This window comes from Salvelinus fontinalis, chromosome 16, assembly GCF_029448725.1.
Source record: "Salvelinus fontinalis isolate EN_2023a chromosome 16, ASM2944872v1, whole genome shotgun sequence".
In the NCBI taxonomy this organism is placed as follows: domain Eukaryota; kingdom Metazoa; phylum Chordata; class Actinopteri; order Salmoniformes; family Salmonidae; genus Salvelinus; species Salvelinus fontinalis.
The window spans coordinates 907,069-935,029 of NC_074680.1; the positions used below are offsets into that span (position 1 = coordinate 907,069).

At 45.3% G+C, this 27,961-nt stretch overlaps 1 protein-coding gene across 1 annotated transcript in view; it reads left to right on the forward strand.

Moving 5' to 3' along the window:
* LOC129812506 (ALK tyrosine kinase receptor-like) overlaps positions 1-27,961 on the forward strand; it is a 779,676-nt gene that overhangs the window by 729,900 nt on the left and 21,815 nt on the right. Inside the window, exons 20-23 of the mRNA XM_055864118.1 lie at positions 12,515-12,701; positions 18,424-18,514; positions 20,318-20,382; positions 20,721-20,850. Coding sequence (XP_055720093.1) covers positions 12,515-12,701; positions 18,424-18,514; positions 20,318-20,382; positions 20,721-20,850 — 473 coding nt within the window. The remainder of the gene's footprint in view (positions 1-12,514; positions 12,702-18,423; positions 18,515-20,317; positions 20,383-20,720; positions 20,851-27,961) is intronic.

Consider the following 27,961-nt stretch of genomic DNA (forward strand, 5'->3'; position numbering starts at 1 on the left):
GTTGGCTGGCCCTCGCTACATATCCGTCGCCAAACCCACTGGCTCCAGGTCATCTATAAGTCTTTGCTCGGTAAAGCCCTGCCTTATCTCAGCTCACTGGTGACCATAGCAACACCTACCTGTAGCACGCGCTCCAGCAGGTATATTTCACTGGTCATCCCCAAAGCCAACACCTCTTTGGCCGCCTCCCCTTCCAGGTCTCTGCGGCCAATGACTGGAACAAATTGCAAAAGTCACTGAGGCTGGAGACTTATATCTTCCTCACTAACTAAGCATCAGCTGTCAGAGCAGCTTACCGATCACTGCACCTGTACACATCCCATCTGTAAATAGCCCAACCAACTACCTCATCCCCATATATAAATATAAATATATATTTTTTTTTGTTGCTTTTTTGCACCCCGGTATCTCTATTTGCCCATCATCACCTGCATCTATCACTCCAGTGTTAATGCTAAATTGTAATTAATTCACCACTATGGCCTATTTATTGCCATACATCCCTACCACATTTGCACACACTGCATATAGATTGTTCTATTGTGTTATTGACTGTACGTTTGTCTATCCCATGTGTAACTCTGTGTTGTTTTTGTCGCACTGCTTTGCTTTATCTTGGCCAGGTCGCAGTTGTAAATGAGAATTTGTTCTCAACTGGCCTACCTGGTTAAAAAAAGGTGAAATAAAATAAAAATAAAACTGTTGAAGTAATATGGCTACAGGTTAAAAACTTCTTATGGCTGCAATCACGTTAACGGGATCGACATGACAGCAGCCAGGGAAAGTGCAGGGCGGCAAATTCAAACAACAGAAACCTCATAATTAAAATTCCTCAAACATACAAGTATCTTATACCATTTTAAAGGTAATCTTGTTGTTAATCCCACCAAAGTGTCCCATTTCAAATAGGCTTTTCAGCGAAAGCACAACAAATGAATATGTTAGGTCACCGCAAAATCACAGACAAACACAGTCCTTTTTCCAGCCAAAGACAGGGGTCACAAAAAGCAGAGATAGAGATAATAGAGATAAAATTAATCACTAACCTTTGATGATCTTCATCAGATGACACTCATAGGACTTCATGTTACACAATACATATATGTTTTGTTTGATAAAGTTAATATTTATATCCAAAAACCTCAGTTTACATTGGCGCCATGTTCAGAAATGCCTCCAAAATATCTGGAGAAATTGCAGAGAGCCACGTCAAATAACATAAATACTCATCATAAACTTTGATGAAAGATACATGTTTGACATAGAATTAAAGATACACTTGTTCTTAATGCAACCGCTGTGTCAGATTTCAAAAAGCTTTACAGCAAAACACAATATTCAATAATCTGAAAACAGCATTCAGCCACAAAAGCAAGCCATACAGTTACCCGCCAAATTGTGCAGTCAACAAAACTCATAAAAAGCATTATAAATCTTCACTTACCTTTGCTGATCTTCGTCGCAATGCACTCCCAGGACTACCACTTCCACAATAAATGTTTGTTTTGTTTGGTAATGTCCATCATTTATGTCCAAATAGCTATTTCTGTTTGCATGTTTGGTAAACAAATCCAACGTCAGGAAGCGCGTTCACTAAAAGCTGATGAAATGTCAAAAAAGTTCCGTAACAGTCAGTAGAAACATGTCAAACGATGTATTGAATCAATCTTCAGAATGTTAACATAAATCTTGAAAAATGTTCCAACCCGGAGAATTACATTGACTTCAGATGAGCGATGGAACAGAGCTCCCTCTAATGTGAACGCGCATGGTTTGAGCATGGTCAGGTCATGGCAAACCTGACTAATTCCCCTCTCATTCGGCTTCACAGTAGAGGCATCAGGCAAGGTTCTACAGACTGTTTACATCTAGTGGAAGCCATAGGAAGTGCAAACTCATCAATATCTCACTGTGAATTCAATAGGATCTTGGTTGAAAATCGACCAGCCTCAGAACTCCCACTTCCTGTTTGGATATATTCTCAGGTTTTTGCCTGCCATATGAGTTCTGTTATACTCACAGACATCATTCAAACAGTTTTAGAAACTTCAGAGTGTTTTCTATCCAATATGAATAATAATATGCATATATTAGCAACTGGGACTGAGGAGCAGGCAGCTTACTATGGGCACCTCTGTGCACCTTTCATCCAAGCTACTCAATACTGCCCCTGCAGCCATAAGAAGTTAATCTGTCTCACCTAAAGCCATTCTTGTGTGAAGCTGCTATAGACCACCAAGTGCTAACCGTCAGTATCTGGATAATATGGAAAATTCTTGATAATGTATGTGATATCAACAGAGAAGTATATTTTCTGGGTGATTTAAATATTGACTGGCTTTCATCAAGCTGCCCACTCAAGAAAAAACTGTAACCAGTGCCTGCAACCTGGTTCAGGTTGCCAGTCAACCTACCAGGGTAAAGTCCCAAAGGCTGGGCGTAATATATTGTATAAGAGGTCATACAATAAGTTTTGTAGTGATTCATATGTTGATGATGTAAAAAGTATTTGCTGGTATGTGGTTTGTAATGATGAGCAACCAGGCCATTTGGAAAATAAAAATGATTCATATAATGTGATTGTCTCCTGTGTTTGTGTATGTCGTTACGCCACACAGGACTGTTTTCGGTTTTGTTTGTTCATCGTTCATTTTGTGTAGCCTGTTTTCTCTATTCGTGCGTTCTTCATGTTTTATGTAAGTTCGTCGTATAGGTCTGTCTACACCGTTTATTTGTTTTGTTAGTGTATTAGTCGAGTTCGTGTTTTTTCGTTAATAAATCATGTCTACAAACTCAGCTGCATTTTGGTTCGATCCCTGAGGAGGAAAGCCGTTACACTATACTATTAAACGAAGATAAATTATATACAGAATGATAATAAAAAGTTTTGGGGCACCTTAAATACATTTTGGGGGAAAAAAGCCAACTTGGCTCCAATATTCATTGAATCAGTTGGCTCATTCATCACAAAACCCAAGCCCACTGATATTGACAACTACTTTAATTACTTTTTCATTGGCAAGATAAGCAAACGTAGGGATGACATGACAGCAATAAATGCTGACACCTACATATCCAAGTATATCGGATCAAATTAAGAAAGACAAGAATTGTACTTTTGAATTCCGTAAAAAATTGTTGTTATCCATCAACAATGACAAGCCACCGGGGTCTGACAATTGGATGGAAAATTACTGAGGATGATAGCAGACAATATTGCCACTCCTAGTTGCCGCATCTTCAGTTTAAGCCTACTAGAAAGTGTGTGTTCTCAGGCCTGGAGGGAAGCTACAGTCATTCCGCTACTCAAGAATGGTAAAGCCCCCATTATTGGCTCAAAAAGCTGACCAATCAGCCTGTTACCAACCCTTGTGTTTGACCAGATAAAATGCAATTTCACAGTAAACAACCACGTCATCAACTTTAAGAAACATGGGCAGCTATGAGGAGGAGGGTTTATTCTCCAGATCTTTAACCATTTTCCAGAACTTCTTGGGTTTAGACCCACAGAGCGAGAGCTGCTCCATAAAGTAACTAACTTTGGCCTTCTGGATACCCTGAGTGCACTTATTTCTCATTTGCCTGAACGAGAGCCAGTCAGCCTGAGTATGCGTGTGCCGAGCCTTTCGCCAAATGCAATTCTTGTGTTGGAGTAACTCTGCAAGTTCACAGTCGAACCAGGGGCTGAACCTGTTTTTAATTCTCATTTTGTTAAGGGGGGAGTGTTAACAATATCACTGAAAATATAAAAAAAGAAGGTCCAAGCGTCTTCAACAGAGGGGATCAAGCTGATTCTATACCAATTTACAGAGGCCAGGTCATGAAGGAAGGCTTGCTCAATATAGTTTTTTAGCAAGCATCTATGACAAATCAGGACAGGTCGTTTCACTGAGCAGCCATTACGAGCACAGGCTGTAAAACAGTGATCACTAAGGTCATTACAGAAAACATCAGACTGATACCTATCAGGATTATGTCTGATAATATCGGGGAGAATAGCCTTTTCTGTGTGTTTGGAGTCATACCTTGTGGGATTGGTAATAATCTGAGAAAGATTTAGGGAGTCCCATTGCTTTAGGACTTGGTCAGGTGGTTTAAGCATGTCCCAGTTTAGGTCACCTAGCAAGACAAATTCAGACTTAGTGTAAGGCCAGGAGAGAGCTTAGGGAGCCTGTAGGGTACAGGCTGGTGCTGATGGAGGACGATAACACCCAGCAACAGTCAACAAAGAGCTATTTGAAAGTTTAATGCTTAAAACCAGCAAATCAAATTGTTTGGGGACAGACAACCGAGTACTGAAGGTGATGCTTGGCAAAGATTGCCACCCCCGCACCTTTTTTAAATGTTTTTATTTATTTTACCCCTTCGTGGTACCCAATTGATTGTTACAGTCTTGTCTCATCACTGCAACTCCCATACGGGTTCGGTGAAGGTCGAGAGCCGTGCGTCCTCCGAAACACAAACCAGCCAAGCCCCACTGCTTCTTTACACAATGCCCTGCTTAACCCGAAAGCCACACCAATGTGTCGGAGGAGACAGCGTGCATTGCGCCCGGCCCGCCACAGGAGTCGCTAGTGCGCGATGGGAAAAGAACATCCCTGCTGGCCAAACCCTCCCTAACCCGGACGACGCTAGGCCAATTGTGCATCGCCCCACAGACGTCGCAGCCGGCTGCGACAGAGCCTGGGCGCGAACCCAGAGTCTCTGGTGGCACAGCTAGCGCTGCGATGCAGTGCCCTAGACCACTGCGCCACCCGGGAGGCCATCAATTTCTAATTTTGACTTGGCTTCTAAGACTTTTGCCATATTTCTTTGAGAAAAAGCCTCACCCAGTTCATCATCAATCCATGGAGATGGATGAGCCCCAACTGTACTCTTTCTTATAGGGGCATGATGGTCCATTACCTCAGTGAGCAAATAAATAAAACATTCTGTAGCATGATTTAAATCATCCTCTAGATAAATCAGCTCCCAGGGTACAGCAGCCAAATCATTTAGAAATAGCTCATGAATAAATGTCTTCTCTTAACCACAATCCTATAACCATGAACCTTGGTGTTCATGGTTATGGTCACAATATTATGGTCTGTCCAGCCCACTGGCATTGATCTGGCTTTTAAACATTGCAATGGTATATTACAGAAAATCAGATCAATGCATGTGTCTGAACGATGACCAAACTCAATTGATGATTTAGTAGTATCATTAACCATTTGTTTCAAACCACAGTTCTTGGCATATCTCATCAATTTTGTTCTATTCGGATTGTTGTGATCCTTCCAATTTATATTAAAATCACTCAAGATAAATACATCTCTGTTGCTATCTGTGGCCTGGTCAAACCCAGTACATAAGTTATCCAGATAGGACACCTTAGAGCTAGGAGGTCTATACACACATCCTACCAATATGGGTGCCTGGTGAGGCAGATGTACTGGAGCCCATAGTGCCTCTACTTGACATACATTAAGGTCATCCCTTCTCTTAAAAGGTATATGATTCTGAATGTACAGTGCTCCACCCCCACCATTCCTATTCCTATCTCTTCTCAGTAGACTATATCTATGATTCCTGTCCCTTCTCAGTAAACTATATCTATGATTCCTGTCCCTTCTAAGTAGACTATATCTATGATTCCTGTCCCTTCTAAGTAGACTATATCTATGATTCCTGTCCCTTCTCAGTAGACTATATCTATGATTCCTGTCCCTTCTCAGTAGACTATATCTATGATTCCTGTCCCTTCTCAGTAGACTATATCTATGATTCCTGTCCCTTCTCAGTAGACTATATCTATGATTCCTGTCCCTTCTCAGTAGACTATATCGTTGAATGTTCATTTGCCCATCATTTACAGATGCATCTAAATGTGTTTCGGTCAAAGCCAAAATATGAACATGATTTATGTTGACCAAGTTAATAAAAACCTAATGCATTTTGTTAGGAAGGCTACATACGTTAACATGAGCTATATGCAGCCCTTTCCTTATCAAGTGGATGTAATGCCCGGGGTGTAGTGGAGGAAAGAGTCAGACGCAGGAGACGCAGAGTAGCGTAACTTTTAATCACCACAAAGGTGAAACACGACGCCACTCCAATCAAATGCCCCAACATACAAGGGGAACAAAAAGTTCCGAAAATACAACTAGCACGAACCGTGACATACACGCATGTACAAACAGTACACAAAACAATCCCGCACACCCAACAGGCGGGCCTGCTGGGTAATAAAGCCCTACTAATCACCCTAACTAAAAACAGGTGTAACCAATAAACAAAAAAGGAGGGGGAGGAAAAAGTCAGTGGCAGCTAGTAGGCCGGTGACGACGACCGCCGAGCGCCACCCGAACAGGAAGGGGAGCCACCTTCGGTAGGAGTCGTGACAGTGGAGTTCAATAGAGCATGTATTCCTTGTAGTTGAAGTTGTCATGATACACTACAACACACAAACTCAAATTTGAACATTAAAGTAAAATAGCCAGGGAGTTACTCCAGAGTCCCGATACAATTGCCCGTTGATATAAAGTTTATCCATCACCATGGAGACTCGTTGAAGGTTAACTTCAGTATTCTAAACACTCTTTCTTAACCATGTCTTAGTAAGGACCAACACATCTGGATTGGACCTGTGAACCTACACTTTCAATTGATCTATTTTAGGTAATAAGCTTCTAGTGTTAATGTGCAGGAAACCCAGGCTTTTACGAGAGCAGAAATCAGTGAAACAGCTATTAGAGCACAAATCAGAATTGGGGCAAGCAACAGTAGATGGGCCAGGGTGTACATGCACATTTCCAGATATCATCAAAAGTAATACAATCAAGGCACGCCAGAGGACAGGGAGAGCTCTGCAATGTTGATTTATGACATTTGAATGTGCATTATATGGCAACAAAATCATATACAGCAATTTCATTAGGTAACATGAATACAAAGCCGGCGAGAGGTGGTTAGAATATGATGGGAGGCCAAAAGTCTGTGTAAGCATTAAAGAGTCAGAGTCCCGAGTGTGGGAACAAACATAGTCTGTCCCACAGTTAGGTAAATCGTGGGACTAAGCAAAATGCCTACCAGTAAGGTATGTCCCTTGTACCTTTAGGTATAGATATATAATTGTACCCCAGTTCACACCTCAGATAGTACCTTTCTTACATACAGTGCATTCAGAAAGTATTCAGACCCACATTTTGTTACGTTACAGCCTTATTCTAAAATTGATTAAATAAAAAATAAAAACTCATCAATCTTCACACAATACCCCCTAATGACAAAGCAAAAACAGGCTTTTCTGTACCTTTTTATAACTTTCTTCAATATATTGCTTTTCTGGTTAGTACCATCAAGAGTTGAGGGTACACAAAATATGTGTGTACCCTAGGAAACAGAAATGTTCCTTCACTGTATGTTGAGAGTGTGATAATTAATCAAAAAAATGTTGGATACAAAAATGTACCATTCCACTCTTTATCCGTACATGTACACTAAAAAGTATTGAACAGTACCATGAGATCATAAAGTACATTATGTGTATTTTTACATTTTTGTACGTCAGGGAACAATTCCATACCCTTATTTATAAGAGTAGTGTGTGTGTGTCTCTGTGTGTGTGTGTTAGTCAAGCTGCAGGTAGCCCATCCGCAACCTCCCGACTATATGTGAAGAAGTGAAAATCGGGTGCCCACACTCAACCTGCAAATATAGAAACTGCGCTGTACAGTCAGTGATGGCAGACCGATTTTTAATGACAGAAGAGAATCTGAATTGATCTAATCATAGACAAGTTGACTAACAAATAGCCTGCCAAAATGTCAGAAATTATTAAGCAGAAGTCTATTTGTCAATAATGAGATAAATACAGCTTCTCTTCTGTCATTACCTGTTGCCGTAGGCGACGCGTGAGTTTCACGTTTGGGGAAGCTAATTTTCAGCATAAAAATGCAACTTTATTATAAAGCAGTCCATGCATCATCGAATTTGAAGACTTATGTAAGATAAACTAACGTGTTCAGTAGATGCGATGAGTCAAAATGTAGGCTAATTATATAACTTAATCACTTCAATGCATGACTGAGCATGTAGTGGCGAAGAGTAGACCTAGGCTATAGGCAAGAGAGACATCAGCAGATTTTTTTTTTAAATACGACTAAAATTACAGGATAGCCTACTGTAATGAACACTCAGTGAGAAAAAGGTGTAGATTCACGCTCAGAGAGCAGCAGATGTTTAGTAAGCCTTCACAGAAGGCAGGAATCGTGGTCACAGGCAATGGTCAAACAAAGGTAGGCAGTCAAAATCAATCAATACCTCACAACCATACAAACAGAAAGAACTGAACTAAATATGCCTGGCTGGGCCGCTCTACTTTTCACTGAGTCGCAACTCGAAAATCATCTTTCTTAGGCTTTTTGCTGCCTGCTGGCCAAATTGCAGGCCCTTCCAACTGTAGGCAATGTGATTTAAAACAATCGACTTCATATATTTTTTAAAGAAGCTAATGATCTTATGTGGCCAAATTATGCTTTTTGTGTAATAGCTTTTTTTGACTGATTTTGTTTATTTCTGTAGTAGGTTATTTAGGCTATATAATTTTGGCAATTTGATTTACTTTAGGGCAAGTTTAGCTTCTCCTAGCCATATGGACATGCCACCTTTGTTGAATACCAAATCAAAGCTTGCTCACCAGAATAATATCTTAAATATTATAGTTCTCGTTCATCTCTGCTTAATTTGCGCAGCAAAAACATTTAAGGGCCGGGGAGAGAATGCGTAACTCTCAAAAAACGAATAAATAAATAAATCCTATTCCTCCACTCCTGTTCCCGAGTCAAAATGTATATTTGGTGTATCATTTTGCTGCAAGAAATGCTTAATTCTGCAGGAGTTAATATTATATTAGGCTGGCTATGTGTGAGGTTATAGACCTGCAGTCGGTGAACAGATTTCAGACTACTATTCCATTTAAGTACCAGTGAAGGTTGCTGAGGGTAGGATGGCTGATAATAATGGCTGGAACAGAGTCAATGGAATGGTATCAAGCACATGGTTTCCATGTGGTTGATACCATTCCATTGAATCTATTACAGACATTATTATCAGCCGTCCTCCCCTCAGCAATTTCCATTGTTAAGTACCCATCTGAACAGCAGCCTACAGTTTCCTTGACGTGCTATTTTGAAGTCTCCGTCTTGTCAAGGCACAGCTCTGGGGAAGGGTACCAAAATATTTCTGCAGCATTGAAACTCCCCAAGACCACAGTGGCCTCCATCAATCTTATATGGAAGAAGTTTGGAACCACCAAGACTCTTCCTAGAGCTGGCTGCCCGGCCAAACTGAGCAATCAGGGATGAGGGCCTTGGTCAGGGAGGTGACCAAGAACCTGATGGTCACTCTGACAGACCTCCAGGGTTCCTCTGTGGAGATGGGAGAACCTTCCTGAAGGACAACCATCTCTGCAACACTCCACCAATCAGGCCTTTGTGGTAGAGTGGCTAGACGGAAGCTTCTTCTCTGTAAAAGGCGTATGACAGCCCGCTTGGAGTTTGCCAAAAGGCACCTAAAGGACTCTCAGACCATGAGAAACAATATTCTCTGGTCTGATGAAACCAAAATTGAACACTTTGGCCTGAATACCAAGCGTCATGTCTGGAGGAAACCTGGCACCATTCCTACGGTGAAGCACGGTGGTGGCAACATCATGCTGTGGGGATGTATTTCAGCGGCAGGGACTGGGAGACTAGTTAGGATCGATGGAAAGATGAACGGAGCAAAGTACAGAGAGAACCTTGATGAAAACCTGCTCCAGAGCGCTCAGGACCTCAGACGGAGGCTAAGGTTCACCTTCCAACAGGACAACGACCCAAAGCACATGGCCAAGACAACGCAGCAGTGGCTTTGTAAAAAGTCTCTGAATGTCCTTGAGTGGCCCAGCCAGATCCCGGACTTGGACTCGATCAAACATCTCTGGAGAGCCTTGAAAATAGCTGTGCAGCAACGCTCCCCATCCAACCTGAAAGAGCTTGAGGATCAGCAGAGAAGGATGGAAGAAACTCCCCAAATACAGGTGTGCCAAGCTTGTAGCGTCATACCCAAGAAGACTTGAGGCTGTAATCGCTGCCAAAGATGCTTCAACAAAGTACTTAGTAAAGGTTCTGAATACTTATGCAAATATCATACTTCAGTTTTGTATTTGTAATAAACTTTCTAAAAACCTGTCATTGTGGGGTATTGTGTGTAGTTTGAAGAGGGGAAAAAACAAGCTTTCTGTAATGCCCGGGGTGTAGTGGAGGAAGGAGTCACACGCAGGAGACAGAGAGTTCAGAGTAGCGTTCTAATTTAATACCACAACCAGGTGAACACGACGCCACTCTAAAAGGAATGCTCCACCACATAAACGATAACACGAAATACCACTGAGAATAACGTACACGAACCGTGTCCCACAAGCATGTACACAAAAACAATCCCGCACACCCAGCAGGCCGGGCTGCTGGGTAATAAAGCCCCACAAATCACCCTAACCACAAACAGGTGTAAATAATCAACAAAAAGGGAGGGGGAGGAAAAGTCAGTAGCAGCTAGTAGGCCGGTGACGACTAGTAGGCCGGTGACGACCGGTGACGACCTGACGACCATAAAGTTCCCAGCTGCACCTGAATCGACTAGTGCCTTATGCTGGGAAGAGGGAAAAAACTTAAGGAAAAAAATTTAGACAAACATATGACAAACAGGGGGCTCTGGGTGAGTCTGGTGCTTACTCACCTGAGGTGACCGAGAAATGTTCCGCCTGCCATCTCGACCCCCAGATGGACCCCCCCAGCACCGATCGGCCGTGTGTCCTCTCCGACCACAGCTGGTGCAGGGGGAGCCTCCTCCTCCGGTACCCCTCGGCACGGCTCCACCCAACTCCATGGGAATGGGTGCAGGGGTGCTGGGTAGAGGAACGCACAGTACCCTCTCCGAACGGCCGCGGGATGCCAGCAGATTGTCCAGCCGGATGGACATATCAATGAGCTCATCCAGGGAGAGAGCTTCGTCCCGGCACGCTAGCTCCCTGCGGACATCCTCCCTGAGACTACATCTGTAGTGATCTATAAGGGCCCTGTCGTTCCACCCAGACCCCGCGGCCAAGGTCCGAAACTCCAACACGTAATCCTGGGCGCTCCTCTTCTCCTGCCTAAGATGAACCAGTCACTCTCCCGCCGCTCGGCCCTCAGGTGGATGGTCGAACACCGCACGAAAGCGGCGGGAAAATTCGGGGTAGTGCTCCTTTGCTGAATCTGGGCCATTCCAGACAGCGTTAGCCCACTCCAGAGCACGACCCGTTAGGCAGGAGATGAGGACACTCACTCTCTCCGCTCCCGAGGGAGTGGGTCTCACCGTTGCCAGGTACAGTTCTATTTGTAACAGGAACCCCTGACATCCCACTGTCGCTCCATCATACTCCCTCGGGAGCGCAAGACGGAGAGCGCTGGAGCCGGAGGATGGTGAGAGAGGAGAGGAGGAATCCTGAGCTGGAGAGACTGCAGGTGGAGAGAGGAGACCACTCCTTTCCCATCGGTCCATTCTCTCCATCATTTGATCCATGGCGGAACCGATGCGATGGAGGACGGTAGTGTGGTGGAGAACCCGTTCCTCCATAGATGGGAGAACGTTGGCCGCTGCTCCTGCTGACTCCATACTTAGCAGGGTGCGGGATTCTGTAATGCCCGGGGTGTAGTGGAGGAAGGAGTCACACGCAGGAGACAGAGAAAGTCAGTAGCAGCTAGTAGGCCGGTGACGACGACCGCCGAGCACCACCCGAACAGGGAGGGGAGCCACCTTCGGTGGGAGTCGTTACACTTTCTAAATGTCTTATGGAGGCTTTATTATTTATGAAGCCTTAATAAAATATACTCCATTTAAAGAGTGGGCAAATAAGTATGTCTTCCTGCTCACTTTGTCATATTGTTGACATTTTGGAAAAAAACGTTATTTAAAAAAAATAGTGCTTAATTTTCAGATCTACAGTATCACCACATATTAAGTGAAATGCACACGTGGTTTTGAATGACTTCAGTTGATCCTAGAGACATGAAACTTTCACGATACAATAACTTGATTTTCCATTGGCATGGACATATATTATTTTAGGTCACCATACAGCAGTGGTTCCTATCCTTTTTCAGTTACTGTAGCACCAACTGAATTTAGCTCTGCCCGTAGTACCCCTGAAGTACCCCATCGTGTGCATTTTACCTGTAGGCTTATGGTATCATAAGTCTTCCCAAGCATCCCCTGTGGATAGGCCAAGTACCCCCAGTGGTCCTAGTACCCCTGGTTGAGAACCACTACCATACAGAACACACAAAATCAATACGCTATAATACAACATACAAGGGCACTGCACATGGAGGGGAATGACTGCTTTCGATTTATGTGAAAAATTATCCAGGACGCCGACATTCCTCATATTTGACATCCCTTCACATATCTGTCCATGTTTCCTCATAATATATTAATATTCTTGTCTATGCAGTGTACAGACGGAAGCACATAGAGCTACAGTCCATTCAGCTGGAGCTCCAGAGCCCAGACTGTAAACTGAGCAAGCTGAGGGCCTCCACCATCATGACCGACTACAACCCCAACTACTGCTTCGCTGGGAAGACCGCCTCTGTCAACGACCTGAAGGAGGTGCCCCGACGCAACATCTCCCTCACCAGGTAAACTAGCCTGTAAAAATTGTCATAAACAACTTCAATGTAATATATTCCATTTGGCAGATGCTTTTATCCAAAGCAGCTTACAGTCAAGCGTGGATAAATGTACTGCGTATGGCTGGTCCCGAGAATTGAACCCTCTATTCTGACATTGAAAGTGCCATGATCTACCAACTGAGCGACAGAGGACCACAACAAAAATAACTGGAATACGTTGTTGTTTTAAACTACACCCAACAATGAGTTTCTGTGTTACTTCCCTAACACTGACAAAGTGTAACAGCATCAGCTCTAATAAAGTCAGAATTTAAGTCAGAATTTCCCACACCCATGGAGTTAGGGTATTAACACTTTGAAAAGTATTATCTTAACACTATTTCGGTGGGTCACGTACTGTATACACACTAAGAAATGGTTTACTTTAACACTGTGGGTGTTAAAAGTATTATCACAAATTTGCAGTGTAAATTTGCAACTCAGACTTTTGAAAGCATGGGCATTTCATGTTCAGTATCACTAATTGGCTATAACAAAAAATCTGAGATGAGTTCAAATGGAATCAACAATGTTTTCGTGAAGTAGTGAAGGGGAAACAAAGCTTCCTGAAGCATTGAGGCTTTCCAGCCAATTCTGTTGAAAATAGGTTAATTACTCAAGGCTTTTATCAACAAAGTGTACACTAGTGACGCCTGTTGGTCAAAAGAATTTAGAGCAGCTAAATTATTGTAGATGATGTCCCACGCGCCGTAGCGCATGCACAGTATAGCCTTTTTGTCTTCTACTGGTTGTTCGACTAAATTAAGATTTGGACATCATTGATCATGTACTTCTGATAAAATTATACAGGAATTGGCACACTGTTTTGAAGTACACTGCTTAGCGATTTCGACGCATGCCTATGAGCTTTGGTATCAAAAGTAACATCACTATTGTTTGGCATAAATTTCCACCTGGAGCGAAACACAGTTAGTAGTTGCTTCTCAAACTGCACAAGCAAAACTATTTGAAACACTTTACAAAGTACTTGGGAATAGAAATGGGGATGGGAGGCATAACATATGCCACTTCCCTGCTGAAAAAAACAGCATAGACCACCATACATTTCCAGCTGGTCAATGCTGGTCTATGCTTGTCCATGCTGGTCTATGCTGGTTGGTGCTGGTCTATGCTGGTTGGTGCTGGTCGGATGCTGGTCAATCTGGCCTGATCAGCATGATCTAGCTGGTTTTGCTGGCCGACCAGCATGGTCTAGCCCTAACTTTGTTCAAATTTCGCTGGTGACCAGCATTCATTGTGTTTTTGCTGGTGACCAGCTTTCATTGTGTTTTTGCTGATGACCAGCCTTCGTTGTGTTTTTGCTGGTGACTAGCCTTCGTTGTGTTTTTGCTGGTGACCAGCTTTAGTTGTGTTTTTGCTGATGACTAGCCTTCGTTGTGTTTTTTGCTGGTGACCAGCCTTCGTTGTGTTTTTTGCTGGTGACCAGCCTTAGTTGTGTTTTTGCTGGTGACTAGCCTTCGTTGTGTTTTTGCTGGTGACTAGCCTTAGTTGTATTTTTTGCTGGTGACCAGCCTTCGTTGTGTTTTTTGCTGGTGACCAGCCTTAGTTGTGTTTTTTGCTGGTGACCAGCCTTCGTTGTGTTTTTTGCTGGTGACCAGCCTTAGTTGTGTTTTTTGCTGGTGTCACGATCGTGTGGCGGATTAACGGACCAAAATGCAGCAGTTGGAAAATAAGCCATCTTCTTTTATTATACCACGAAGATGAACACGACACAAAACACTTTAACAAAACAACAAAATAACAAAACGACCGTGAAGCTACAAACGTTGTGCACATACAAACAGGCTACAAACGTTCTTACATAGACAGAATTACCCACCATAGGACCAAGCGGCATGACCAGCGGCAACAGGAGCAATACAAGGATTTATGGACATGGGAGGAAATTTTAGACCGGGAGGTACCAGGAGAATATAACCGCCCCAAAGCTGAGCTGGAGGCAGCGAAAGCAGAGAGGCGGCGATATGAGGAGCTAGCTCGGAGGCAGGAAAAGGAACCTACAAAGGATCTGGGTTACACTACGTGGGAGGAGATCGACAGGTGGGCGATCAACCCAGGGAGAGTGCCGGAGCCCGCCTGGGATTCTCTGGCGCAGTGCGAGGAGGGATACAGGCGAATGGAGGCAGCACGACGAAGCGGTAGGAAGCCTGTGGGAAAACCCAAAAAATTTCTTTGGGGGGGGCTTAAAGGGAGAGTGGCGAAGTCAGGTAGGAAACCTGCGCCTACTCCCTGTAATTACCGTGGAGAGCGAGAGTACGGGCAGACACCGTGTTACGCAGTAGAGCGCACGGTGTCTCCTGTACGTGTGCATAGCCCGGTGCGGGTTATTCCACCTTCCCGCACTGGCAGGGCTAGATTGAGTATTGAGCCGGATGTCATGAAGCCGGCCCTACATATCTGGCCACCAGTGCGTCTCCTCGGGCCGGTTTACATGGCACCAGCCTTACGCATGGTGTCCCCGGTTCGCCTACATAGCCCGGTGCGGGTTATTCCACCTCCCCGCACTGGTCGGGCAACGGGGAGCATTCAACCAGGTAAGGTTGGTCAGGCTCAATGCTCAAGGGAGCCAATAGGCCTGCACGGTCCGGTATTTCCGGCGCCACCTCCCCGCCCCAGTTCAGTGCCACCAGTGCCTACACCACGTAACAGGCTTCCAGTGTGTCTCCAGAGCCCTATTCCTCCTCCACGCACTCGTCCTATGGTGCGTGTCTCCAGCCCGGTATCACCAATTCCGGCACCACGCACTAAGCCTCTTGTGCGTCTCCAGAGTCCTGTGCATCCTGTTGCTGCTCCCCGCACTAGCCCTGAGATGCGTGTCCCCAGCCCGGTGCCACCAGTCCCGGCACCACGCACCAGGCCTACAGTGCGCCTCAGCCGGCAGGAGTCTGCCGTCTGCACAGCAATGACTGAACTGCCCGTCTGCCAAGCGTCATCTGAGCCATCCGTCTCCCCAGCGCCATCTGAGCCATCCGTCTCCCCAGCGCCATCTGAGCCATCCGTCTGCAATGAGCCTGCAAAGCCGCCCGTCTGCCATGAGCCTGCAAAGCCGCCCGTCTGCCATGAGCCCACTGAGCCGTCCGCCAGACAGGAGCCGCTAGAGCCGCCAGCCAGACAGGAGCCGCTAGAGCCGTCCGTCAGACAGGATCTGCCAGAGCCGCCAACCAGACAGGATCTGCCAGAGCCGCCAACCAGACAGGATCTGCCAGAGCCACCAACCAGACAGGAGCAGCCAGATCAGTCAGCCAGCCATGAGCAGCCAGATCCGTCAGCTAGCCATGAGCAGCCAGATCCGTCAGCCAGCCATGAGCAGCCAGATCCGTCAGCTAGCCATGAGCAGCCAGATCCGTCAGCTAGCCATGAGCAGCCAGATCCGTCAGCTAGCCATGAGCAGCCAGATCCGTCAGCTAGCCATGAGCAGCCAGATCCGTCAGCTAGCCATGAGCAGCCAGATCCGTCAGCTAGCCATGAGCAGCCAGATCCGTCAGCTAGCCATGAGCAGCCAGATCCGTCAGCCAGCCATGAGCAGCCAGATCCGTCAGCCAGCCATGAGCAGCCAGATCCGTCAGCCAGCCATGAGCAGCCAGATCCGTCAGCAAGCCATGAGCAGCCAGATCAGTTAGCCAGCCATGAGCAGCCAGATCAGTCAGCCAGCCATGGGCCGTCCCTCAGTCCGGAGCTGCAGTCCCTCAGTCCGGAGCTGCAGTCCCTCAGTCTGGAGCTGCCATTCCTCAGTCCGGAGCTGCCCCTTACCCTGGAGCTGCCCCTCCCCTGGTGCTGCCCCTTACCCTGTTGCTGCCCCTTACCCTGGTGCTGCCCCTTACCCTGGTGCTGCCTCTTACCCTGGTACTGCCCCTTACCCTGGTACTGCCCCTGATCCTGGTACTGCCCCTTACCCTGGTACTGGCCCTTAATCCGGAACTCCCCCTTAATGCAATGGGATTAATGTGGAGGGGGGTCGTTTGGAGGAAGCCTAGGAGGTGGTTAGGTACTGTGGTGACGTGGGGACTACGACCAGAGCCGGAGCCGCCACCGTGGAGGGGAGCCCACCCAGACCCTCCCCTAGACTGTGTATGGTGCGCCCGGAGTTCGCGCCTCAAGGGGGGGTTAAGTCACGCCCTGGCCTTATTATTCTTTGTTTTCTTTATTATTTTAGTTAGGTCAGGGTGTGACATGGGTAATGTTTATGTTTTTGTTAGTTTGTATAGAGTTTTGTGTCGTGTTTATTTTTCGTCATCTTTAAAGAAATAAAAGAAGATGGCTTACTTTCCAAAAGCTGCGTTTTGGTCCATCAATCCGCCACACGATCGTGACAGCTGGTGACAAGCCTTTACTGTGTTTTGGGCACTTGTGACCAGCATAAGCAAAATCAGCATCAAGTGACATATTATGGCTTGCAAAGTGATATTTAATTCCTATTAGAATCCAGTCAGAGTGGATTCTCACATTCTCCATCATATTTCTCAGCATGCACTATTGCTGATTTTTAGAATTGTTTGTTTCAATGTCTGTGATTGATGAATAAACCAATGCATTTCTCTTATGCTCCACAAATATATAACATACATTTTTCTACACCTGGGATGGGCAACTGGCGGCCAATTTGTATGGATGCGGGTGCGTAGACCAAGAGCCACTGTGGCCCCTCATGATGGGTTCTGTATTTTTGTGGCCCCCACCCCCATCAAAGTTGCCCATCCCTGTTTTAAACAAATCCAAATCTGTTAGTTGGACTTACTTCACCCATTACCGAAATGGTTGTTCCAGTTGAGAGGGTTGAGGTGGTTTCATGTATTCATCTTTCTAACCCTGGCAGTCATTATGAATGCAGATTGTGGGTGAATAAAAGTTCCAATTGTTGGATATCTACACTCAGGCTGAAATCCAAAAGGAATTAGAGATCACTTTACAGGCCAGCATAATGTGACTTGATGCTGGTACGCTGGTCACCAATGTCCCAAACACAGCGAAGGCTGGTCACCAACAAAAACATTATGAAGGCTGGTCTATGTTGTTTTTTTCAGCAGGGTTAGCAGACACGTTTATACAACTCATAGTACAGTGAGTGCATACATTTTTAGCTTGTGAGTCCTGCAGGAATTGAACCTAAGACCTTTGATTTGCTAACACCATGCTCTTACGACTGAGCCACACAGGACCAGAAAGCCTATCTTCTGCTGCCATTGAGTGGAATGTCACTTGTTCCTTCTGCTTTGCAAAGTAAAGTAATTCAGTAAAATGGACTTCCATGCTAAAATCGGAAATGTCTTCCAAATATCTGAAAACTGAGTCAAGTGCAGCCTTATTTAAATATTATACGGACGGTAGTTTCATACGGTAGTTGCCTGTACCGACCCACTGCAATGTTCTCACAAAGCACCAACATTACAGCTGACCCAGTGACCCCTGAAAGCCATGGCATTTATTGTTCGGAGGCGTCAGTACTTCAGATGTCAGAGAAGGTTACAGTATATCACGGTGAAAAGCTAAGCTAGCCACCTGCTGCACATACTGTCCATAGGCCCACTTTCCTTCCACTCACTAATCAATGACCTCAACTGTAGAAAGATTACTAAGTGCTGTGTGTGTGTCTGTGGGCGTGTGCGTGTGCGTGTGCGTGTGCGTGTGCGTGTGCGTGTGCGTGTGTGTGTGTGTGTGTGTGTGTGTGTAGGGGTCTGGGACATGGTGCCTTCGGTGAGGTGTATGAAGGGATGGTAGTGGGGATACCTGGAGAGTCCAGTCCCCTGCAAGTAGCAGTTAAGGTGAGCCCTGACACAAACAAACAAAACAACAAACAAACAAGCAAAACAACAAACAAACAAGCAACTTACAGACAGAATACACAGGGCCTCAAACGTCACGAGTATCAGCAAGAATGTGTGTGTATTTTATTCAATAAGGGGGGAATTCCGACCCGAGTTAAGCTTGCGTAAATGGAATGTAATTCCCTTTTTATGCACTTTTCTCTAAATGCGTATTCTGACTTTGAACTTAAGCATGAGAACAGCATGCTACTCACCCACTAGTAGTTTGGGGTGGAGATCAAAGAAATAAAATTGTGGCCTGTGTCTTCAGATGAGCCGAATTCTGACCTTGACTTAATTACCTCATAATTTCACCACTTTTACGCACAAGGAAACGATTTGGTTGTGTTTATGAAGGTCTTAGGTGACATTAGAATACGATACAAAACTATTTCAAGTAACATAATAGTATTGCCATTAGTTTATGTTGCTGTAGGCTATATGTAAAAACACAAATTCAAGTGTTTCAAGTATCTTTGTACATCTATGAAAGCATGTGTTGGAACATCGCAAAAAAAACAATACCCCAACCACCAAGACTCACGGTCAGCAAGACGCGCGGTCAAATGATGAAAACATCAGTAGCCTTAACACCATTATATGTGCCAAGTCTGCTTGATAAATAGTGACAATCTGCACAAAAGCAATAATGTAATTATAATGAACGTAAGTGTCGATATGACAGCAGTCAAAAATAGTCAATTATTGTCAGCTCGTCCTTACATGGTGTCCCTTTTCACGCAATGGCATCAGTTGGAGCATGTCCATGTCACATTAACAACAAAAGCTTGTGAGTTACGTTTCTGATGTTGTCTTTGGCTATGAGATGTAGGTCCTGCTCCCTCAATGTAGACGTTTTATTCTGATCATCGTCATGTAGCACAGTCACTGTCCCTTTCTCCCTCCTGTCTCACCGTTTCAGTTGGTGGCTCAGTGCGCACTGTTCTGGCTTTTTTGTGTGCTTATGCCTCGGAGTTGTAGATTCAGGCTGAGGCTCAAAATCAGGAGAATATTGTCACGAACCGGCTCAAAGCCCGTAACAAAAGGGAGACAACGTGGAGAAAAGGAGTAACAAAATATATATTTATTAACTAAAATAACTAAGTATAATATACAATGGTGTGTGTAATCAGTAATCAGTAGTGTAAGTGAGTGTTTTGCATGCATGAATGTGATAATGCAGGGTGTTGAAAGATGCTAACACAAACAACCAAAAAAACACCAAGAAACACAAACAAATCTGTCAAGGTGTCTGCCTGGAGAGAGTCTCCTCCATGAATGGGGAAATGGTGCATTTATCCTATGACAGTGGGCCCCGGTGTTTCCCATGTAGCTGACGACCCTCCCAACTCCGCCCACCGACATCCTAATAAGGAAACAAGAACAAAGAGAGAATACGGCAGACAGAGTGGGAGGGTCGTCACAATATTCATCCGATATGTCATGATTAATTTCACGAATTCAGGCTGTTCTAAGGGCAAAAGGGGGATTGATGGGGGGGGGGGGGGGGGGGGTGCAGAAGGTGTTATTCATGTTTTGTACATTCAGTGTAGATTTATTTAGGGGTGCATGACTAAAAATGGCAGAGTAGTAAAAATAAATAATTCATGAGCAGTCCAAATGACTGCTTTAGCAGTTCTAGTGTTAAGCATATGCTGATAAATTAGCCCCATTTGTGTAGATTGATCCCTAGTACTGCGAGACATCGTCTATGTTCTTTTTGAATGTCCTCATTGTATGTTCTGTGTACGTCTAATATAGACACTCCCTGAGGTGTGCTCTGAGCAGGATGAGCTCGACTTTCTCATGGAGGCTCTCATTATCAGGTAGCACACGCACGTACACACAAACTCACACACAGTCTCACACACACATACAAGCTTTTGGTTGAAGACATATTACAAACTTGCTCCTACCATGGCAGACCATTCTTCAACAACCGTGTAATAACTTTTTATTTCTGACCCTCTCCTCCCACCTTCCCCCTCTCCCCTCTCTCCTTCCCCCTCATCCATCACTCTCTCTTTCCTCCTTCTTCCTCCCTTGTTTCTTCTCTCCTCCCTTCCTCCCCCTCTCTCCTTGCTCCTTCCCTCATTCCCTATCCTCCCTCACCCTTTTCTCCCTATTCCTTCCCCCACTCTTTTCTCTGTCTCTTCCTCTGCAGTAAATTCAGCCACCAGAACATAGTGGGGTGTATAGGGGTGAGTCTTCAGGTCCTGCCACGCTTCATCCTACTGGAATTGATGGCCGGAGGAGACGTCAAGAGTTTCCTGAGAGAGACGCGGCCCAGACTGGTCAGTTGAGTTGTTTGCTTGTTCCGTATTTTTCAATTATAACAGTTTGTTAGTTGATAGCATTATTACTTTAGTTCACATCGTAGGTATTTTTGCGACATGAAAATGTTGCCCTAAGTGTCTTGCTCACAACAGCAGGAGATGGTACCTTGGACAAGATATTTCTGAAATCTTGAAAAGTGTGTTTGACTACATTTGCCAAAATGTAACTAGAAGGTGCATGCACATAGAGGGCCAAATACACAAGCTACAATGTGTTCTTTTGTTAGTCTTGGTTGTGGGTCTTTGCTTGCCTTCATTAGGATAAACTAGTCAGTACCAAAAAAGGGTTCTTCATTTTGTCCCTGTAGGGGAACACATTTTTGAGCTGTGGAGAACCTCTTTATATTGGTGGAGAACCTCTGTGGAGAACCTGTTTATAACCAATGATACTGTATGGTTCTTCATTACACTGCTATAATCAGAGGGTTCTTCATTACACTGTTAAAAATGTCCCTGCTACTGGTTGTCGTGAAAATACAAAAATATAAAATATCCAAAAATGTTATGTATTTTAGGAGCTGGATTAAGATATTATTGCTATAAGGGACAGTATGCTGCAGTATTCTGATTAATTGGGAGTCAATTCTAGGATTTGAACTCCAAACCTCTTGGTTTCCAGTGACCTGAATTGCCAGCGAACTGAATTTAAAGATTAGGACCAATAGAGTCGGACATTCTGTAATTTGTCCCTATGGGGGAACCCTTTTGGGTGCGACATCGAACCCTCTCACAAGGAACCATGGTGAGGTTCTTTGTTTTGTCCCTGTAGGGGAACCAAATTGGGTTCTGCATAGAACCCTATCATGAAGAACCCTCTGGTTGCAGGATTTTGTCATCTGTCCCTATGGGGGAACCCTTTTGACTTCCATTTATAACCCTTTCATGCAGAACCTTCTGGATCCAGGTAGAACCAATGACAGGTTCTACAGTTACTATGATAATAGGATACTAAAGATGCGCTTATGTCAAACATTGTTTGTTATGGCAGGTAGCCTAGTGGTTAGAGTGTTAAACTAGTAACCAAGAGGTTGCAAGATCAAATCCCCGAGCTGACAAGGTAAAAATCTGTCCTTTTGTCCCTGAACAAGGTAGTTAACCCACTGTTCTAGGCCGTCATTGAAAATAAGAATTTGTTCTCAACTGACTTGCCTCGTGAAATAAAATGTAAAAAATGTACACGGTACTGGACGGTACCTTTAAGGGTGGGGTAAGGCCCAGGCGTAACTGTCTCCCCCTGTAACATTTAACATTAACATTTAAGTCATTTAGCAGACGCTCTTATCCAGAGCGACTTACAAATTGGTGCATTCACCTTATGATATCCAGTGGAACAACCACTTTACAATAGTGCATCTAACTCTTAAGGGGGGGGGGGGGGGGGGGTAGAAGGATTACTTTATCCTATCCTAGGTATTCCTTAAAGAGGTGGGGTTTCAGGTGTCTCCGGAAGGTGGTGATTGACTCCGCTGACCTGGCGTCGTGAGGGAGTTTGTTCCACCATTGGGGTGCCAGAGCAGCGAACAGTTTTGACTGGGCTGAGCGGGAACTGTACTTCCTCAGAGGTAGGGAGGCGAGCAGGCCAGAGGTGGATGAACGCAGTGCCCTTGTTTGGGTGTAGGGCCTGATCAGAGCCTGAAGGTACGGAGGTGCCGTTCCCCTCACAGCTCCGAAGGCAAGCACCATGGTCTTGTAGCGGATGCGAGCTTCAACTGGAAGCCAGTGGAAAGAGCGGAGGAGCGGGGTGACGTGAGAGAACTTGGGAAGGTTGAACACCAGACGGGCTGCGGCGTTCTGGATGAGTTGTAGGGGTTTAATGGCACAGGCAGGGAGCCCAGCCAACAGCGAGTTGCAGTAATCCAGACGGGAGATGACAAGTGCCTGGATTAGGACCTGCGCCGCTTCCTGTGTGAGGCAGGGTCGTACTCTGCGAATGTTGTAGAGCATGAACCTACAGGAACGGGTCACCGCCTGTAATTCTTACAGAAACCACTTTGTCACCATTTTTTCCGCCAACACCTTCTCTTGCTGCTACTAATCTAGCTCAACTAGAAATATTATCTGTCTCATGGGTCGCTCCACCTCAAAAGGTGCAATAAAGGATTTTCCACACACCGGCTCAGGTTGCGGTGAAATCATTTCTGTAGTTGTTGTCCTTTAGTAGTGCAGCAATTAGACCATGAAGGCCTGATTCACGCAGTCTCCTCTGAACAGTTGATGTTGAGATGTGTCTGTTACTTGAACTCTGTGGAGCATTTATTTCGGGCTGCAATCTGAGGTGCAGTTAACTCTAATGAACGTATCTTCTGCAGCAGAGGTAACCCTGGGTCTTCCTCTCCTGTGGCGGTCCTCATGAGAGCCACTTTCATCATAGCGCTTGATGGGTTTTGTGACTGCACTTGAAATTTTCTGGATTGACTGACCTTCATGTAATGATGGATTGTTGTTTCTCTTTGCTTATTTGTGCTGTTCTTGCCATTATATGGACTTGGTCTTTTACCAAATAGGGTTATCTTCTGTATACCACCCCTATCTTGTCACAACACAACTGACTGACTCAAATGCATTAAGAAGGAAAGAAATTCCACAAATTAACTTTTAACATCCTCCCGTCAGTAGAGGATGCCTGGTTGCTCTTCAAAAGTGCTTTCCTCTCCATCTTAAATAAGCATGCCCCATTCAAAAACTGTAGAACTAAGAACAGATATAGCCCTTGGTTCACCCCAGATTTGACTGCCCTTGACCACCACAAAACATCCTGTGGCGTTCTGCATTAGCATCAAATAGCCCCCGCGATATGCAACTTTTCAGGGAAGTCAGGAATCAATATACTCAGCCAGTTAGGAAAGCTAAGGCTAGCTTTTTCAAACAGAAATTTGTTTCCTGTAGCACTAATTCAAAAAAGTTCTGAGACACTGTAAAGTCCATGGAGAATAAGAGCACCTCCTCCCAGCTGCCCACTGCACTGAGGATAGGAAACACTGTCACCACCCATAAATCTACAATAATCGATCATTTCAATAAGCATTTTTCCACTGCTAGCCATGCTTTCCACCTGGCTACCCCTACCCCGGCCAACATCTCAGCACCCCCTGCAACAACTTGCCAAAACGCCCCTGCTTCTCCTTCACCCAAATCCAGACAGCTGATGTTCTCAAAGAGCTTCAAAATCTGGATCCCTACGAATCATCTGGGCTCGACAATCTGGATCCTCTCTTTCTAAAATTATCCGCCGAAATTGTTGCAACCCCTATTACTAGCCTGTTCAACCTCTCTTTCATATGGTCTGAGATCCCCAAAGATTGGAAAGCTGCCGCGGTCATCCCCCTCTTCAAAGGGGCAGACACTCTAGACCCAAACTGTTATAGACCTATATCCATCCTGCCCTGCCTTTCTCAAATCTTTGAAAGCCAAGTTAATAAACAGATCACCGACCATTTCGAATCCCACCATACCTTCTCTGCTATGCAATCTGGTTTCCGAGCTGGTCACGGGTGCACCTCAGCCACGCTCAAGGTCCTAAATGATATCATAACCGGCATCGATAAAAGACAGTACTGTGCAGCCGTCTTCATTGACCTGGCCAAGGCTTTTGACTCTGTCAATCACCGCATTCTTATCGGCAGACTCAATAGCCTTGTCTTCTCAAATGACTGCCTCGCCTGCTTCACCAACTACTTCTCAGATAGAGTTCAGTGTGTCAAATTGAAGGGCCTGTTGCGAGCGGGCTATCTTGCAGTCTCTATGGGGGTGCCAAATGGTTCAATTTTAGAGGCCGACTCTTTTCTTTATATACACTGCTCAAAAAAATAAAGGGAACACTTAAACAACACAATGTAACTCCAAGTCAATCACACTTCTGTGAATTCAAACTGTCCACTTAGGAAGAAACACTGATTGACAATACATTTCACATGCTGTTGTGCAAATGGAATAGACAAAAGGTGGAAATTATAGGCAATTAGCAAGACACCTCCAATAAAGGAGTGGTTCTGCAGGTGGTGACCACACACCACTTCTCAGTTCCTATGCTTCCTGGCTGATGTTTTGGTCACTTTTGAATGCTGGCGGTGCTCTCACTCTAGTGGTAGCATGAGATGGAGTCTACAACCCACACAAGTGGCTCAGGTAGTGCAGCTCATCCAGGATGGCATAGTGTCCAGAGCATGGAGGCGCTACCAGGAGACAGGCCAGTACATCAGGGGACGTGGAGGAGGCCGTAGGAGGGCAACAACCCAGCAGCAGGACCGCTACCTCCGCCTTTGTGCAAGGAGGAGCAGGTGGAGCACTGCCAGAGCCCTGCAAAATGACCTCCAGCAGGCCACAAATGTGCATGTGTCTGCTCAAACGGTCAGAAACAGACTCCATGAGGGTGGTATGAGGGCCCGACGTCCACAGGTGGGGTTTGTGCTTACAGCCCAACACCGTGCAGGACGTTTGGCATTTGCCAGAGAACACCAAGATTGGCAAATTCGCCACTGGCGCCCTGTGCTCTTCACAGATGAAAGCAGGTTCACACGCACATGTGACAGACGTGACAGAGTCTGGAGACGCCGTGGAGAACGTTCTGCTGCCTGCAACATCCTCCAGCATGACCGGTTTGGCGGTGGGTCAGTCATGGTGTGGGGTGGCATTTCTTTGGGGGGCCGCACAGCCCTCCATGTGCTCGCCAGAGGTAGCCTGACTGCCATTAGGTACCGAGATGAGATCCTCAGACCCCTTGTGAGACCATATGCTAGTGCAGTTGGCCCTGGGTTCCTCCTAATGCAAGACAATGCTAGACCTCATGTGGCTGGAGTGTGTCAGCAGTTCCTGCAAGAAGAAGGCATTGATGCTATGGACTGGCCCGCCCATTCCCCAGACCTGAATCCAATTGAGCACATCTGGGACATCATGTCTCGCTCCATCCACCAACGCCACGTTGCACCACAGACTGTCCAGGAGTTGGCGGATGCTTTAGTTCAGGTCTGGGAGGAGATCCCTCAGGAGACCATCCGCCACCTCATCAGGAGCATGCCCAGGCGTTGTAGGGAGGTCATACAGGCACGTGGAGGCCACACACACTACTGAGCCTCATTTTGACTTGTTCTAAGGACATTACATCAAAGTTGGATCAGCCTGTAGTGTGGTTTTCCACTTTAATTTTGAGTGTGACTCCAAATCCAGACCTCCATGGGTTGATACATTTGATTTCCATTGATAATTTTTGTGTGATTTTGTTGTCAGCACATTCAACTATGTAAAGAAAAAAGTATTTAATAAGAATATTTAATTCATTCAGATCTAAGATGTGTTATTTTAGTGTTCCCTTTATTTTTTTGAGCAGTGTATATCAATGATGTCGCTCTTGCTGCTGGTGATTCTCTGATCCACCTCTATGCAGATGACACCATTCTGTATACTTCTGGCCCTTCTTTAGGCACTGTGCTAACTAACCTCCAGACGGGCTTCAATGCCGTACAACACTCCTTCCGTGGCCTCCAGCTGCTTTTAAATGCTAGTAAAACTAAGTGCATGCTCTTCAACTAATTGCTGCCTGCACTCTCCCGCCCGACTAGCATAACTAGTCTGGACGGTTCTGACCTAGAATATGTGAACAACTACAAATACCTAGGTGTCTGGTTAGACTGTAAACTATCCTTCCAGACTCACATTAAGCATCTCCAATCCAAAATTTAAATCTAGAATCGGCTTCCTATTCTGCAACAAAGCCTCCTTCACTCATGCTGCCAAACATACCCTCGTAAAACTGACTGTCCTACCGATCCTTGACTTCGGCGATGTCATTTACAAAATAGCCCCCAACACTCTACTCAGCAAACTGGGTGTAGTCTATCAGAGTGCCATCCTATCACAGTGCCAACACTTTTTTGGTTACTAAATGATTCCATTTGTGTTATTTCATAGTGTTGTCCAGGTCGCAGTCTATACTATTATTCTACAATTTAGAAAATAGTAAAAATAAAGAAAAACCCTTGAATGAATAGGTGTGTTCAAACTTTTGACTGGTACTGTTTATCTTTTTTTACCCCCCTTTTTCTCCAAAGTTTCGGGATATCCAATTGCTTTCCAATTACAATCTTGTGTCAGCGCTGCAACTCCCCAATGGGCTCGGGAGAGGCGATGGTTGAGTCATGCGTCCTCCGAAACATGACCTGCCAAGCCGCACTTCTTAACACCCGCTCGCTTAACCCAGAAGCCAGCCACACCAATGTGTCAGAGGAAACACAGTTAAACTGATGACCAAGTCAGCTTGCAGGTGCCCAGCCCGCCACAAGGAGTTGCTGGAGCGCGATGAGCCAAGTAAAGCCCCCCCAGCCAAACCTTCCACTAACCTGGACGACGCTGGGCCAATTTTGCGCCGCCCTATGGGACTCCCGGTCACAACCGGTTGTGACGCCGCCACACTACAATGCAGTGCCTTAGACCGCTGCGCCACTCGGGAGGCCAAAATAAAAATGTTAATAGACTTTGTTAACATACAAATGACATAGTCTTATTATGGGTCGAATGTGAGATATGCATATATAACATCATATACTGTATGATAAATATTACCCACTACAGTTGTTACAGTTTCAATGGTTTAGGTATTCTCATTTAATCATATTTCTAACCCTGGCAGTCATTCTGGATGCAGATTATCGGAATCAACTCTGGCTGGATTCCAATAGTAATAAAACATCACTTTGCAAGCCAGCATAGTATGACTTATTATGGTCACAATTGTCCAAAACACAACGAAGGCTGGCCACCATCAAAAACACAACAAAGTCTTGTCACCAGCGGAAACACAGTGAAGACTGGTCACCAGCGAAAACACAGCGATGGCTGGTCTGCCAAAATAACCAGCTAGACCATGCTGGTCAGACCAGCTTGACCAGCTTAACCATGCTGGTCTGCCAGCATAACCATGCTGGTCGGCCAGACAAGCATAGAACAGCATGGACCAGCATAGACGCATTCTGTATACTTCTGGCCCTTCTTTGGACACTGTGCTAACTAACCTCCAGATGAGCTTCAATGCCATGCAACTCCTTCCGTGGCCTCCAACTGCTCTTAAATGCAAGTA